The sequence below is a fragment of the Gadus morhua genome, chromosome 21 (genome assembly GCF_902167405.1).
Source record: "Gadus morhua chromosome 21, gadMor3.0, whole genome shotgun sequence".
NCBI classification, from domain to species: Eukaryota; Metazoa; Chordata; class Actinopteri; order Gadiformes; family Gadidae; genus Gadus; species Gadus morhua.
The window spans coordinates 9,897,626-9,914,614 of record NC_044068.1 but is presented as its reverse complement, the minus strand read 5'-3'; the positions used below and the strand labels follow the sequence as shown (position 1 = coordinate 9,914,614).

Below are 16,989 nucleotides of genomic sequence, written 5' to 3'. Positions count from 1 at the left end.
ACTCCGTGAACGACAACCTCAAAGCGCCCCCTCCTCCCCCCCTCCCTACTAGAAGTATGAGCAATGCACCGCCCACATCCCAACTTCTTCAGCATCGGTCCCATTTCAGGACATCTGAAAGCGTGCGTAAAAAGACCAATTTAGCGAACGCGTTCGGCATGCGGCAATCGCACAGAGACACACATAAACACTACCGAACCAGGATGAACTTCGACTGGGTAATGGATTAACGCGGCAGAGGTAAAACGCGTAGCATAGTCTACACCATGAACTCCAGATGTCAATGTATTGGAAGAGAACACCCACACGCGAGGAGATGACTCACATTTTAAAGTAGTCGAAGAAGCGCGCGCCGGTGCGGATGGGGAGATTTGCGCGTGGGAATTAAGGCTTTTCTCGGTACTTAAAGCCCGCCAAAGTGATTTTATGGAGACAGTGAAGTGCGACCTGGACTCCGCCGTATGGACAGAGATAACTGAGAGAGTCGCTGATAGGAGACATGGAGCGCGTGTTGGTTTCACTGGAGCACTGGCGCGCGTCTTCATAAAGTGCGAGACTGTGAAGCTGGCAAGTCGGGAAAACCACTTGTTCTTATAAACCGATAGACAGGGAACTCCTCTATTTCTAAAAATAACCAGTGGTCGTCCATAGTCCAAGCCGAACAAGAGGGGATAGAATAGACGAGATTCAACGCGAAGCAAAACCTTCGAAAGAAGCAATTCGGTGAGAAGATGCGTCAACTTGCCGGGAGATTTGGAAAGGTCTTGATGATTTGGCTTCTACTTGTCGCTAGTGTTGTGACGGGCTTCCCCACCAGACACAAGAACGTCGCCCACAGACTGCACCACAACGGCCTGTCTCTGGAGGTAAGAGTTCAGAGTTTATTTTTTAATTGAGTGTTGTTGTTCTAACGTACTTTTCTAAACCAGCTCAGCAACACGTGTCTCGAGTAGCTCTCGCGACGATGCACGTGATCACACCTGCGGAGGACATGCAATAAATTGCTAATTTGATCAGATCACTTATCTTGGCCCTTCACTACATATATTTTCCACCGTAGGAAACCTTTGTTTTTGTTGTAAAAGCAAAAATTGGAGGCATGCAGAGCAGAAACGAAATGCAGTGTATCCAGCTCGGATCGCAGTAGGCTATATAATGTCAGGTTCCTTCTCTCCATCCATTTAAGGTATCAGAGACGGTTTCCAGCCACTGGGAAGCTTGTGTGTACTGTGTGTACTGTGTGTGTTGTGTATTCAAGTGAAAATGAAAATAGATCGGGTGTGTTTAGTGTACAGTGTGAATGTTGTGATTTCAAGTGAATGATTCGTATGAAAATAGATTGTGTGTGTGTGTGTGTGTGTGTGTGTGTGTGTGTGTGTGTGTGTGTGTGTGTGTGTGTGTGTGTGTGTGTGTTTTGGTGTGTTTGGGTTTGAGTGTGTGTATGTGGGCCGTGCCTTTGAACTTTTTTCCTCCCATAGATATCCTGTCGCGCTGCCTCACTCATATCATCCATGTGTTTGATGTCAGTTAAATGTCAAAGAGGAGCAGGGCTGAAAGAGAGGGAGAGAGACCGAGAGAGGGGGGAGACAGAGAGAGAGAAGAAAGAGATGCTGTAGATGCCATTGACTGTGTGTGTTTGTCACCCATGGTCATCAACTGGGGTTTTCTTCAGAAGATATGACCTTCTACCTGTTTGTGCAGTTCTAATGCACCCGGTAAGGTAACCAGCCCTATGTAACTGTCCCCATGCTAAGTCATACCTCCTGAGCTTCCTCCGGAGCACGGGCGAGGTCAAAGGTCACCAGTCTGATTGTTTACGTTGGCCCTTTTTTGTGTTAATGTGGAATTTCCTGTTTTTTCTCACCCGGGGGGTCTCTCATCTCATAGAGGTGTAGTGGGAGGAGGTGGAGGAGGAGGTGGGAGGAGAGAATGGCCTCTGTCTGCGTTGCCTCCCACTCTACTCCATCACGCCGGCATTCGTTTTGCGCACCCCCCCCCCCCCCCCCCCACCCCCCCCTCTTTTTGATTTTTGTATTTGAAAAAGGCGATCAAAGCGGCTCCATAGTTTATTGTTCTTCTGTAATGGTTTGGAAACGGCCGGGCGCAGGAGAACCTTTGATATTTACGGTTGCGTAAATCAAGGCCTGCCACATAGCCTGTGCACCCCAGCCCCCGCTCCACACATACACACACATGCTTCTTCCACCTCCATACTCAACCCTATAACCCTGGGTACCCAACCCCATATGCCTGTAAACTCAACCCTATAACCCCGTACACTCCACCCTACAACCCTGTAAACTCAACCCTGTACGCCTGTGTACTCAACCCTATAACCCTGTTCACTCAAACCTCGGACCCAGTAAATGCAACGCTATAACCGTTCACACTCAACCCTATGACCCTGTATACTCAACCACACAAGCCGGTACACTAAACTCTATACCTCTATAACCCTTTAAACCTGTATACCCTACCCCCCCCCCCCGCCGGTCAACCTATTCCACTGGCTTAATGCGTGTCAGGGTCGGGGACGTCCAGCAGGGGTGGGTGGTGGAGGGGGGCGTTGGTGACGAGGGTGCTAAGATACAGCCATCGGGAGTCCGCTTTGATCGTCCCCGCGCGCTGCTGCTGGGCGAGGAGATGGGGAGGAGGAGGAGGCATGTGGAGGGATCACAGAGGGGGTAGAAAGGAGGAGAGAGATATGCGGGGCAATGGAACACGCGATCCAGATGTGCAACAGGATGAGAGGAGGAGGGGGGGGGGGTGAAGGTATGTGCCCCCCTCCCCCCCTCCCTCCTTGTTGTCGGACTCTGGTGCAAGCAACAAGCTGTCCGTTGGTCCGTGTGTGTGTGTGTGAGCAGTTTTCCACACTGTGTGTAGGATTGTATTGGTCCCCTGGTGAGGATGCATTGGTACAGATAAGGATTACTTAAGAAGCTATCCTCCTTAGTAGATCGTGTTTATTTTATGGACGCAACCGATCCACCATGCCGATTCCTGCGTTCATGTATCATTCACCAGGAAAGGTGTGGATCACAGGATTCCAGTGAAGGCAAGGGACTTTTATTTATGGAGAAGCTTTCAATCACACAGGCCGTTTGGAGGGATTTACATGGGCAGGAATCACAAATGAAAGACATTTCTAAAGGATGATCAGTCAAAGACGAGCATCGAGACATTTATTTTTAACAAAAGTGAGGTGGAACAAAACTGATGCCATGCATACATTTTAATAAAGAGTAAAAGCTGGCTTTGACGTACACATTTAGGCATACCTCAGATGTTGTTTGTCCACAGATATGTGCCGCCATAATAACTAAACCCCCCGGCCCCTCCCCCCAACGACCTGCATGGACCCCATGGCGATGAAGTTCACACCCCCCACCCCCAACACAAACCCCCCCATGCCCCAGTGCAGGGGTCCCGGGCATCCCAGGGCCTCTCATTAAGTGAGTGGAGAGGAGGGATCCATGCTACACAGGCCCCTTCTTTGTCCAGAGGGCCTGGGTGCCCTGGCTGCTGTGGGAAACGGGGGGTGGTGGTGGTGGTGCCGGTGGGGGGTGGGCGGCGAGGTCGGGGTCTGCTGATTGGAGGAATGCTTGGGTGCCTTGATGGCTTTTAAAAAAAGAAAGAAAACACTAACAGAGCTGTGAAATGCTGGATATTTCGGTCCTGGAAACGAGAACACAAGAAATGGGCCGATGGCCATTGGCTATTATTGTTCTGTTGTCGCCGGACCCCACTAGATGTGATTTGTTAATCCTCTCTGCCGAAAGGTTCTGGGTTTGAGCCCCAATGCCGACAGGCCGACCTGAAGTCATCTTGGAGAGCGTTGCCCCTAGTCCCATCCGTCTCATTAATGACCTGTATCTAAAAGATGCTTTGCATGCAAACTAAATCGTTAAGGCCACACATTAATGAACAACATGTCTTCCTTGGTCAGACCCAGGCTGCTGTCCAGAAGGATGAGGTTCAGAACATGGCACAGGAACCGGAGGAGCATAACCAGGTCCAGAGTATCCTGCCCGAGATCCACGGGCTCAAGAGGAGGGGCTCCCTATCACCGCATCGCTCGGTGGGGGTCCTGCCCCAGCCGGAACCAGAAGAAGAGACCAAACCCTTCATCCTGGACCTCAAGAACTTCCCAGACCTGGCCAACGCTGACATCAGCTCTCAGAACCCCAATATACAGGTGAGGTGTCACGTTGGTTGCCTCTGGCTTAGATGGAGGTATGAGTGGAGGTGGGAGGGAGGGCTGCTTTTGATGAGGCCTTTTAAGGCTTGCTCACATAGGTGGCTCGGGGTGTGTAGTGGTGAGGGAAACTCCTTCTATCATAGAAGGAGTTTATAGAAGGACTATATTACCAAGAGGACATTTCATAGAAATGGTGAAACTCAAGTTGGTAGATACAAATAAAATTAATTAAAGAATGCATTCCCAGTGACTCAAAGAGCATCTTTGAGATTCTTATAGGATGAAAAAATAAATAACCGAGAATCGTACGCTGATTTGAGTTTATCTCCTTTTATTGCCCCCTAATTGAACATGTCGGAAGTTGATGACTCATTCGGAGCTAAGGAAGGTGGCTCATCTTAGAGCTAGGTTGGTTTGATCTGTCTCAGTGATCGTGCTCATCTCTGGCTGGCTGAACAAAGTTCGGGGCCATCCCGATATACACCGATAATTTGTGGATATGGTTCACTAGCCCCAAATACGTTCGTCACCCAATGCTCATGTGTTCAAAAGATCAACGATCAACTACAAACGAGTGTCTGCAGCGTTTATCAGCATAATTGATCACTCTGCTGCATTTCCTTTTTGAGCTTCAGAAGCGGTAGACTGCTCGCATCATGATACAGACGTCATCTGCGTTTAGAGTTTACGTTTTATACAGACGTCTGACCACGTTCTCACGCCCCAGGTGACCATCGAAGTGGTGGATGAGCCCCAGATGGAAGTGGAGATGGACCTGTCCAAGGATAAGGACTGGCAGCCGCCCTCTGCCCCGTCCTCCACCATCGACTGGCTGGGTGGGAAGAAGCTCTTCTGGCCTCTCTTCTGGGGATACACCGATGCTGACTCCAGCGAGGACAGCACTGGCCGCTCGGGTCTGGACGACATCGGAGAGGAGGAGGAGGAGATGGAAGAGGAGGAGGAAGACTACTCCTTGGACTATGGCAGTGAGGAGCCCCTTCCCAGTGGCGTAGGAGGGGACTGGGATAGCCGCTGGAACGAGGGCTGGGATCCAATGCAGAGCTACTATGGTAAGCATTGCCAAGTGCTCACCGTCTGCCATTATGGCCGTATTAAAATATTTGCGCTTGAGCATATTTCACATTGTGTTCCGTGTGGCTTCCTGGGGAGCAAGTAATTACTGCTTCCAAATTATTTTTAACTGCAACAGATATAACCGCATTTGTTTGAGATAATTAGGGAAAAAATGAATAGGTTCCCTGGTAGGTTTTGAGCTTGTTGTATGGAATGATATACAATTAACTATGAAAAGGGCTGGAATGTTTGGAGAGAGAGAGAGAGAGAGAGAGAGAGAGAGAGAGAGAGAGAGAGAGAGAGAGAGAGAGAGAGAGAGAGAGAGAGAGAGAGAGAGAGAGAGAGAGAGAGAGAGAGAGAGAGAGAGAGAGAGAGAGAGGGGGAAAAGGGGGGGGAAGGGAGAGAGAGAGAGAGAGAGAGAGAGAGAGAGAGAGAGAGAGAGAGAGAGAGAGAGAGAGAGAGAGAGAGAGAGAGAGGGAGAGGGGGAAAAGGGGGGGAAGGGAGAGAGAGAGAGAGAGAGAGAGAGAGAGAGAGAGGGGGAAAAGGGGGGGGGGGGAAGGGAGAGAGAGAGAGAGAGAGAGAGAGAGAGAGAGAGAGAGAGAGAGAGAGAGAGAGAGAGAGAGAGAGAGAGAGAGAGAGAGAGGGGGGGAAAAGGGGGGGGGAAAGGGAGAGAGTGAGAGAGAGAGAGAGAGAGAGAGAGAGAGAGAGAGAGAGAGAGAGAGGGGGGGGGGGGGGGGAGAGAGAGTGAAAGAGAGAGAGGGAGGGAGAATATTGAGAGATATTGACTTTGGCGGATGGCGGCATAGCCCGTCCTAACTGCCAGAGTGGGCCGGTGCATGCCAGGAGCGGGAACATGGGCACTAGACCATCATGCCATTGTGGGCTCCGGGGCACTTTGAAGTGGACACTGGTCGTGCTGGTTTGTAGAGGCCCGTCTTTTGAAGACGGAGCCGATGCGCTCGCTAATGGCAGCGTGAGGCCGCCACTGTGCTGCAGGGACAAAACAGCCCGCGGCTTTGCGGACAATTAGAGGGCAGATTGGGGATCCAGAATGACAGGGGCCATTCGGCTGGTTCTTTCATCCATCCCACGGGCCCCCGTGCCCCCATCCATCCCGGACCCCGGTGGCCCTCACTGCCCTCCGCGGCCAGGCGCTACGAGCCAGTTCAAGAATTTTTGAGGGGCTATCAAGGACTCGGCCCTAGCATTTATGGCTTTGTTGTTTGTTGTTTATCTTCCTGCTTTCTTCCGGTGGGAAAAAAAAAGCCTACCGTCTCGGCAGGCATGGGTCTCGTACAGAGACAGAGTTTAAGAACCCCGGGTGGAAATAGGAAATGACAGATTAAATGAGCACATGTGGTTGGATCATTTTTAAGATTTTTGTTGCAGGACGCAGAGAGGAAGGATGATATTGGCACCCCTTCTGAAGGTCTTAATGGCCTTTAGGAAACAGCCGTTATATTTCACAGAAGCTTGTGTTGGCCTTTGTTGTGGTCGACCCCAGGCGCTATATGGATCTGATTAGCCCAGACCAGTGTAATCCTGTGCGTCACGGGTGGAGGTGCTCCAGCACAGTAGTTGTAGATAAAAACAACAAAACAGTCAAAGCCATGTGTCCTACACTGCATCCGCCAAATAATATAAATGTGGATCCAAGGAACAAACCGTCTAGCCAGAGAAAATACATTAAAAGAATCCAGCAAGATTGCCTGTGATTTGGTGAGATCTAAACGCTGCTTAGGCCTAAATCAAGGCCGCCTATTTTAACCCATCCCGTAATTAAAACCCTTCTGAGACCCGGGTCACATGGCCGTCGGGCAGCACCCACGAGGGCAAAGGGAGCACCCAGGCTGGTATTACTGCACCCTTCTCCTTTAATTGGAAATTACTTCTTTTTTTAAAACATGTCTCCATGTCATTAACACTGCACACTGATCCACCCACCCTAGTCACCCTGACTCTGTTTCTCTCTCCCTCTTTAATTCACTGAAGGGTACATAACATACGACCTGAATGACTAATGGTTGTATGGGAAAGTTTACATCACAGGGGGAAATAATTGCCATTTGGTATTGACTATGGCAGCCTATACAACATTCTATGAATTAGGGTCCAGAACATTCTGTCTCTTCCATATTAGGGGCCAGAACATTCCTCGGGAGAAAAGTGCAGCAATTCTTAAATACCGCCAGCTACCCCAAGCAACAATGACTTCAAGTATTGTTTGTTATTGGTGTCAAAAGTATCAATTATCAGAGTTTGAGGGTTGAGTACACATAAAATCGAAAGATGGATGGATTCTGGATCGATTAAACACGTGTACGTTTACAGGACGCTAAGCATGGCAATAAGGCCTTTTGTTCAAACCCAGCTGTCACCTTTCTTTGTGGAGTTTCAGTGTTCTCCGGATGCTCTGGTTTCCTCCCACACCAAAATACATAAATGTTAGGTGAATAATCCTGCCAGTGCTCCGGAATTAGACCTGGGGTAGCTCCCTGGGCGCTGCACTGTGGCGCCTAGAGAGAGGCCGAATGCAGGGATCACGTTTGAAATGACGTCTTGTTGTTGTGGGGAAACACAGGGTAAAATTGACTGGATGGGTGGTTCCCCTCCTGTTTGGCTTCCCACAGAGAAGGAGACAGAGGATTGGTCTGCCTGGACCCCCTGCTCGGTGACCTGTGGCCAAGGAGAACGCAAGAGAACCAAGTCGTGTGGCTACTCCTGCACCCTGACCGAGGCCTCCAGATGTGACCAGGAACTTTGTCCTGGTTAGTTGGATCTAGCTTTTTGTGAATATGTACTTTAACACACTGTCTGTGGTGGCGGGGTGCCTCTACTGGTTGGAGCGATGGCCTTCATAAGCGTCGTCTTTGCTTTTCGTAGATGATGTCAACACATTGGTGGAGCCCTTCCCCTTTGAGATGGAGAACGGCACAGAACCCTTCGGGACAGGTCGGTTGAGCTGTGTTTGGTTTGTATTTCCTGAGGGGGTGGTCAGGGTGTCTGTCGCCAAGCTGGGAAGGTCTTGGTATGAAACCCATTGTCTTCATTCCTAAACGCTTGATTAAATTGCCTGACCCCATATCCCTATGAAAAGTCACGTATGTGACATTTAGGAACAGCTATGGGTCAGGCCATCTCAGAAACTATCGGCTATCGTCTGACCCAAGCTTTTCCTTAATGAAACATATGTTACTCCCTTTGAATAAAAGCACCCCCAAAATAACGAAATAGCATATAGCCAACGAAACTCAGTCGGTGAAACTTAGCTCGAGAGGAACAGGGAAGGACTTGGTTTTAGAAGAACCGATTTGCAGCGGTAGAGTTCAGGCTCCGTAATCACCCCGGCCGTAATACGTGCGTCCTCCTCCCTCCCACCTCCAGACGTGGACACCTGCGAGAAGTGGCTGAGCTGCAAGAGCGACTTCCTCCAGCGCTACCTGCACCAGGTGCTGTCCGAGCTGCCCGGCTGCCCCTGCTCCTACCCGCCGGCGGCGGCCTACGCGGTGGTCAGCCTCCACGACGAGGCCCGCGGCCGGCCCTTCCGGTGGCGCGACGCCAGCGGGCCGGCCGAGCGCCTGGACGTGTACAAGCCGTCGGCGCGCTCCTGCCTCCGCTCCACGCTCTCCGGCGACTCCTCCACGCTGGCGGCGCAGCAGTGCTGCTACGACGAGCGCGGGCGGCTGCTGACGCGGGGGAAGGGCGCCGGCACGCCCAACCTGATCAGCACCGAGTTCTCCCCCGAGCTGCACTTCAAGGTGGACGTGCTGCCCTGGATCCTCTGCCGGGGGGACTGGAGCCGCTTCCACGCCGTGCGGCCGCCCAACCGCGGGCTGGCGTGCCCCGAGAACCCTCACCAAGACGTGTTTCTGAACGAGCTGGAGGAGGCCAGGGAGTACTGAGGGAAGGGGGGAGGAAGGGAGAGAGAGAGAGAACACAGCCAAAACCTTCACTTCACCCTAAGATCCCGATGGGCCGGTCCCCGTAACACGAGATGTGTGTTGGGGGGGGGGGGGGGGGGGTTCCCTTTTAAGGTTTTATTAAATATGTCTTCTAAATCATGCATCTGTTATTGTCAAAGCGTTGTTGGCATGCAAAGACATACGGTGTTGGATGTTTTGGGTGGCTTCAAAGTTAGCGGTGAAGGGTTGGTGGTCGGAGGTTTCTGACGCAGGTGTCCTGATTTCAGACAGGAACCGAGCTATGAACTGATTCACGTGAATATAACAAGACAATGCAGTATCATACCGGTGCTTGCCCCGTTTACACATCTGGCATGACATCAGGCTTTTTTGTTTAGTATATTTTTGTGCATGTAAGCAGGATGTCTACCTGCTGGCAGTATTTTTTGTTGTCTTTTTGATTGTGTCCTGGAGCACAAGCAGTCAACATTTGCAACATGTGGTTACCATCTTGACTGTGTGTTTTACCGTAGGAAATGATGAGTCGGTTTCAGTAAGTGCAAAGTGCAGATTTGAACTAATTATTTATTATAATGATTTATTGCTACTCTGGCGAAGCTGCTTAAATTAAAGCTAAGCTAGTTTAGAATTTCAAAGTCGGTGTTGATGAAAGTACTCGGGTCAGGATGGACGGAAATAAGTCAAACTAATTTGACCATAGAATAATTCGCGAATTTTAGAACATGAAGCATAGTGAAGCATGGTTAAGGAAAAGTTGGTTCTTAAAGGTTTAAAATCTCCTATCAAACATGTCAGTATTTCATAATTCATAATTTCATAACTATTTCTAAAGTAAATTAATTAAAATAACGTTTATTCCCTTTACTATTGTCTCGTGCAAATGGCTCCTTGTGTGCTACGCTAGCCTCATCTATGTGACGTGGAGGTTAAAGCTGCTCTGGAATTCCAACTGACATCAGGGTGAGGAGATAACAAACTCACATTTTGAGGACTTGAACTTTCCATTAATTAATCTCTTTGGGAATATAGACGCTTGTAAATCAGATCAAACCACAAGGATGGACAGTTCAGGGTTCAGGGAGTGAGACAGTATTTTCAGTACTTGTTCCACCCAATGCATTGAACCGGCTGACTCCACTCATTAAATGCACTTCTTATTCTGGGCTTTTGCTAATTAGTCATTCCAGATGGTTGAGCTCAAACAGATTAGTTATCGCTGAACCTGGAGGTTATAAATATCAAGAGATGGAATTAAGTCTAAAACAAAAACCAACTAAGGAAAGGGCTCCAAGTATGTAACCGCGATTCGAGAGTGATGTTTTTCAGCATCAATTAGGACAGCAAGAACCACAACACGTATATGTCCAATGGTCTTAAATGGTCTTTACCTTGTCCCCAGAGCACAAATTGTCCCCAGCGCAAAAAGTGCATTGAGTGTATTCAACCGGTTGAAGCTCGAATTAGGTTCACTCTGGATCAGTAATGGTGTTAAGATCATTTATTTTGTGTGTTATTATTCCAGGTCGTTGAATTCTTTTTTTTATACATGTTGTTATATGGGAGTACAGCGGGGGATCGACCACATAGAGCTTAAATTAACAGACCGGGCGATCCTTTTGAAATAAGCTTCCTCATGATTTTAATTACAAGAATATTAGGAGAGAAAGAAGCAATGAGAAGTCATTATCACTGTCGAGGCATGACAATATTCAGTCTTTTAATTATGTGTATTATTTTATAATTATTACTTTCATATTATTATTAGTATTATTATTATATTATAATTATTACTATCATTATTATTATGATTCCTGTGTCAACATTGATGAACACAACTAAATACCATGATGCTCTGGGAAGAAGCCCTTCTATCTACTCTACTTCTATGGGCTGACGCGCCCAAACTATTTCAGGATTTTTTCCCCAGATGTATGCTATCATTCACACTGTTTGATCACCGATGATGAAGGAAGGCACTTTATATAAATTGTATATATACATATATATATATATGTATATATATATATATATATATATATATATATATATATATATATATATGCATACTAGATGTCGTCTTATATTTTAATATTCCAAATATGAGTGTATAAATATATATTTCTATCTATGTTTGGAATATTAGAAAGAGGTTTTCAAAAAGGGGAAATTGCTCCTGTCCTCAAAATGCTTATCAAGCTGTTCTATTGTCGAGAACTTTTTATTCTGGTGATTTCTAAAGAGAAAAGAACAAAAATATAAAAAAAACATAGCATTACGTATATGTTCTTATTTCTTGTACAGTATTTATTTCATTTTCTTTTTTTTTTAAGTTTGCTGAAGCTTTGAAATGATAATACACAGAAGTTGGCGCACCGCTTGGACTGGGGTCAGTGGTCACCAAAAGGGAAGCTGCCTTGAAAGCCATGTTCCTCACCGCCATCATATCAAGTGTCTGGTGATTCTGTTGTATACTTACAGTGTGTGTTCTGTGAATATGTTGTTATGCAGTTATGTTGAAGAGATATATACATTTATAAACATATATATATATATATATATAAATACATAAAGACTTTGCATTCATCCCCTGGCTCATCATGGTTGTTATTGGTTCTGACTGAATTGGTAAGAAATAGTTATATAGATTTGCTGATGATTTTATTAAGCCGGTACTTTTGTCCAAAGGTAGGGGGTTCTGAAATCATGCTCACAGGTAGACTGGTGACCGTGGGAATCGAACAACAAACCTTTCGGTTGGGAGTCAGTCACCCTATGCTTCTACACTATCCTAAGTAAATGTTAAGGTTCATGAAAAATCTCAACTTCTTCGAGTCCAGTACTAACTAGCCTGGTCCTACCAGACTCTCGTACTTTCCTTTGTACAGAGAGTCAACTGAAGGGAAATTCAAATTGAGCGGAAGTACTTAGGCGGGCAGAGCCGGGCTAAGTGACAACCTCATCACATTTGTGTTTTGTTTAGTCTGAGATGTGGTCTAACACCACATCTTCGTCACAATCGACCATAATGGAGGCCAGAAGCCCTTCAAATTTACATTAAAATGTAAGTTTCAATTGGAAGAAAGAACAACTATTTAAACTAATAAAAATGGATTTAAATGACTTTCACATTCAAAACTCAATAATTCAGGAAAAGCCAACATGCCTCTATTATTTAATGAGGAGGAGTGTAAAGTAGAACATTTTTAAATAGTTGAATCGCATTTGTGTTTAGACGTTGTGTGCATTGCTGACATCTTTGAGGAGAAGGTAATGTGAGGATAGGATAACATTTATTTCTATTAATTATCTTTATTCACTTTTTCAGGGCCAAGGATGATATCACTGGCCAGTAATCTTGGATCAAGCTGCAGTCCTTCTATTTTATTATAGCAGGACTTCAGGGGTGAAACAGCACCACAGATCCTGCAGCTGGAAGTAGGCCTACTCAGCAATGGCACACCATTGCCATTAAAGGAACTTAAACAAAGACACTTGACCTAAAAATACAATCTCCCCCTCTGTTCAAATGAAGTCTTGATATCTATCGCCGCTGGCATGTGTTAATCTAAACCTGTGTTACTATTTTGAGCCCAAATCAATATACAGGAAGGTGGACGAGGTAATTTCTAAGCATGTTGTTCATTCTAAGTGAGTGGGTTTATGCAGGACAGATGTCCACCACATTGCTGTTTCACCATCACAGATAAATAACCAACAGATGTTTAAATGAGGTGTGTGTGTGTCTGTGTGTGTGTGTGTGTGTGTGTGTGTGTGTGTGTGTGTGTGTGTGTGTGTGTGTGTGTGTGTGTGTGTGTGTGTGTGTGTGTGTGTGTGTGTGTGTGTGTGTGTGTGTGTGTGTGGTGTATGTTGGTCAGATTATCTGGAGACTATTTGTATTTTGAATTCAAATGTCTGCTGGGAAAACTGGCTAATGGTCCAAAATGTGTGTGAGGCGAGAAGTGCTGCCTGGAATCCTGGGGATCCGGAAGCACAAACCACATTTGTTTTAACATGCATGTGCAGGTTTTATAAACACATACTTATTGAATATTCATGAGTCACTTCTCGCCGAAGGATGACACGATTTCATAAAACGTTTTTGATAACTCAATCCTAAAGAGTAATTCCTAATATAAAGTCGGAAGTGGAATATTCCTGTGTCTGAATAAAACAGACCGTTTGATTGTCTCTCTCTTGAATAATACAAATTAACTGATATTAATTAATTATAGGCAGCCAGTTACAATACTATACTAGCTTCCAGCCTCCCAGTGTTTACACAGAGCCACGACCCTCCAGCACAGTTTCATAAAGTAAGAATATGGACACATTTGGAGGTTATTGGCAAAGGTATGGAATGAAATACAAACTACTCCAAGTAATTGAAGTAACTGCATCAGACGGTTTGGTTAATCAACTTGAATCGGGCAAAGGGAACACACGTTGACAAACAGAGGGTTGCTCATTTATTCATTGCTGCTTAAACTATACACGGTTACATAGTTTTATTGTATGTGAACGTTCCATGGGGTAAATATTGGCGATTATGAGATCTTGGAGCGACCTCTACTGGTCGTTGTCACGCAATACAAAGGTTCCCTAACTGAAGGTTTATCATTGTACAGCTTTCCTATAGCCGGCTCTGGCTAGAATAGCGCCCTAGGCAAGATTGTCAAAGTCTGTGCATTTAATCAGTGTACAAATCACTGCCTGCTTTTTAAACGCTTCCTTTGACCCAATCGCACACCGAAACCATTGAGGCTTAGCCCTCGGATAGGCCTAATTTATTTTACTTTATTATTGTGTGAAAGTAAAATGTTTGCACTTTTTGAGATGGATCGGTGTGTTAAAATCACTGAATAATTGTTTGCTTATGCTTTTTGTAGTGTATGAATGTATAATCTATTCTATATCAGGCTTTATTTAACATATCTCATTGCAAGGGTAAGGACTTACAACACTGAATTTTGGACTGAATTTTTTAAATAATAATAATTCAAATAAATGTGTCATTAGCAAAAGAAAAAGGCCTAATCGTACAGATAATGCTTCAAAATATATTGGCACAATGGGTGGCATTAATTGAGAGAGAATCCACGAATAGTAGGCTAAGTGTCTCTGCAATGATAATCATCAACAGTAATTATTGAGTCATGGATAATTATACAGCCCTTTATTTGTATTTTCAAAAAAAAAAGATTGCAGCAAAAATGCACTTTTTCCCTTGTCGTCTTCAGAGTTTAAGGAACTCTGTCAATTTTTCCTCCTCTACAGCATTCAAAAAACCCTCATAGTCCTATAGAAAGAAGGACATACAGAGTTAATTATACAACAAGACAACTGGTCATTTTGCGTATGTCTGTGTGTGCCTGTGTGTAACAAATATGACAAGTTTGAAGACACACTTAAACACTTTGGTACTGCTACTACAGTCTCTATTGCGGTCAATGATTCAGTTCTGCACATATTTGCAAAATATGTGCAACACACCCACATAGCTCCCCCCCCCCCCCCCCCCCCCCCCCCCCCCCCCCCCCCCCCCCCCCCCCCCCCAGCACAGAGGTGTGGCTGTTGTAGGAGCACGACGAAGTTGACTAATGCAGAACTGACTAATGTTTTCAGGTGATCAAGACACCGAGGGGTGGTCGTGGTTTGAAGGACTCACCCCGCAGTATTGGTCACCGTTGCATATCTGGGGAGGCAGTGCTGCGTCGTTGCAGGCAATCCTCCTCATCTTGTCCTTGTTCTCAGGGTCCTGGGTAACGTCCACGTCAGTGTGGACTATTTTTCTCCCGTCCAAAACCATTAGTATGTGTTGCTGTTGTTTCTTCGTCTAGAAAAATGCAAACGCAGAGCCAGGTGATTATCTTGTTGTTCCTCATACTAAAGTGAACAGTATAGTACAGACTGTGCGAGAACAGCTCTCGAAAGGCAAGAAACTAAAAGTGACAAGGTAAAGAGATGCTGTGGAAGTTATTTGAAATCCATGCATCCATTTGTATTCAGTTAGGGAGTCGTAACATGAAATGAGAAATAACATATAATGTGAAATTAAACAAAACCATTACGGTACCTTGAGACAGCCGCTGACACTGGAGTAATACACTCGGATTTCTGACATAATCAGACTGGACAACAAATGTCGACGAATCACTAGTAGGAACCCTGGTTTAAAGCAGTGTGTTGGGAAGAGTAAATTAATCAGAGAAACTGAGAGAGAATGTCAACAACACGTCTACATCAATGTAGTGTCTCTGCAGCAGCAGAACAGGTGAGCAGGTCGCGACATGACTTACCTGCCTGCTGAACACACCCACTGGAATGTCTGTGTGTCTGTCTGCCCCACCCACACTTCCTTCTTCCTTTATTTATTTAACCCACCCTCTCGATGTCTCATGCTTCACGGTTTTGCTCTGCATTCATAATTGAGAATGATCACACTTCCTAAAACGCAACCATAATCTTTGCACATAGTTATAACTGCGCGCCTCGGTCTCCCTGAGCATGCGCCGTGCAAGAGCATGGGCAGTGGCATGAAAACACAGAATCGAAGCTTGTGTAGCCTACTACATCTTTATTTGTGGGCACTTATGGAGAAAGATACCAAGGGGAGTTCGTCTGCGATTGCCTGTGTTCGACAAAGATACAGCCATGGAAGCTGCTAAACACTATTTTCATTGTTTTATAATTTGATATATCTTACGACTATAATAGCAGTCCTGAGGCTGTCCGACAAGTTACTTCTCCACACACTCCACACTCCACACCACTGCTCATGTGACCACTGCAGCCGGAGCGGTACGGTCGGTTAGGTCCTATAGGGAGAGCCGGGTCGATTGAAACACTTATTTGTACGTAGGCCTGTACAAATAATTTCAACATGTGATCAACAACTCACACGTGTGTTCTCTTAGTTACAAGTGTAATTTCATATATATTTTGGATGATCGAGCTGTTTTTTAACTTTTAACGTAAGTTGAGATCTGTTTCAAACGCCCCGCCTAGTCGGGACGTTTGAAACACACATGCGGGACGAATGAAACAGCATATTTGAAAAAGAAACTATTGACCTTACTCTTGTTTTTATGCAACATACCGGACAACATAGGAGTGTACTCGTCATTGCTAAAATGTAATAACATAAATAAATAATATAAATAAGTTAAAATATATTTTTGGCCCGTGCGTATGTGTGCGTAATTGTCAAGATGCACATTTCGATTAAAACTCACCTTTCTTCTTTTGGACGACTACATTTGCATTAAATTTACTTATTTCCCTGTCCTAAGTCATGTTTAGGGATACACAGTCGAAAATCCTTTTATTTATTTTAAACAAAAACGCCCACGTCAACCGGATAACATGACTCCTGTTGCGTTTGAAACAAGTGTTTCAATCGTCCCGACAGCGCGGCTACTGACACAAACCTTTTTTACCTCTAAACTTCAAAACTCTGACATTGCACACTTTAGCACAGGTTTAAGTACTAACTCATCTGTTATACAGTCATATTATTATGGCATGAAACAAAAAACACATCTATTTACGTGGCCTCTATTACACATCTATCTATTTTGACGTGAAAGCCTTGCGTGGTTTTCGAGGAAATCGCAGCGTTTCAACCGTCCCGTCTCTCCCTATATCATATCCACCCTCGGGTACCTCACCCTTCCGACTGTTGTAACGGCCCCGCCGTAGACACTCTCCCAGGTAAGGCGTTCTGTCTATAGACTACACTTTGTTGCTAATCTGAAATCCGATTGCTTAAATGTTATATTACTCTCCTTCTTGAGC

At 45.7% G+C, this 16,989-nt stretch overlaps 2 protein-coding genes across 2 annotated transcripts; one reads left to right on the top strand and one right to left on the bottom strand.

Annotated features, from left to right (window-relative positions):
• The first annotated feature begins 54 nt into the window (after positions 1 to 54).
• ism2b (isthmin 2b) lies at positions 55 to 11,779 on the top strand. Its single transcript, XM_030344730.1, has 6 exons — positions 55 to 866; positions 3,947 to 4,195; positions 4,926 to 5,268; positions 7,903 to 8,040; positions 8,156 to 8,224; positions 8,657 to 11,779. Exons 1-6 carry the CDS (start codon positions 732 to 734, stop codon positions 9,172 to 9,174), a joined length of 1,452 nt encoding a protein of 483 aa, XP_030200590.1. The 5' UTR covers positions 55 to 731; the 3' UTR covers positions 9,175 to 11,779.
• A 1,869-nt stretch (positions 11,780 to 13,648) lies between these two features.
• Positions 13,649 to 15,485, bottom strand: LOC115534684 (SH3 domain-binding glutamic acid-rich-like protein 3). Its single transcript, XM_030345839.1, has 3 exons — positions 15,269 to 15,485; positions 14,861 to 15,028; positions 13,649 to 14,491 (listed from the first exon to the last, which is right to left on the bottom strand). Exons 1-3 carry the CDS (start codon positions 15,314 to 15,316, stop codon positions 14,429 to 14,431), a joined length of 279 nt encoding a protein of 92 aa, XP_030201699.1. The 5' UTR covers positions 15,317 to 15,485; the 3' UTR covers positions 13,649 to 14,428.
• Positions 15,486 to 16,989: the final 1,504 nt, after the last annotated feature.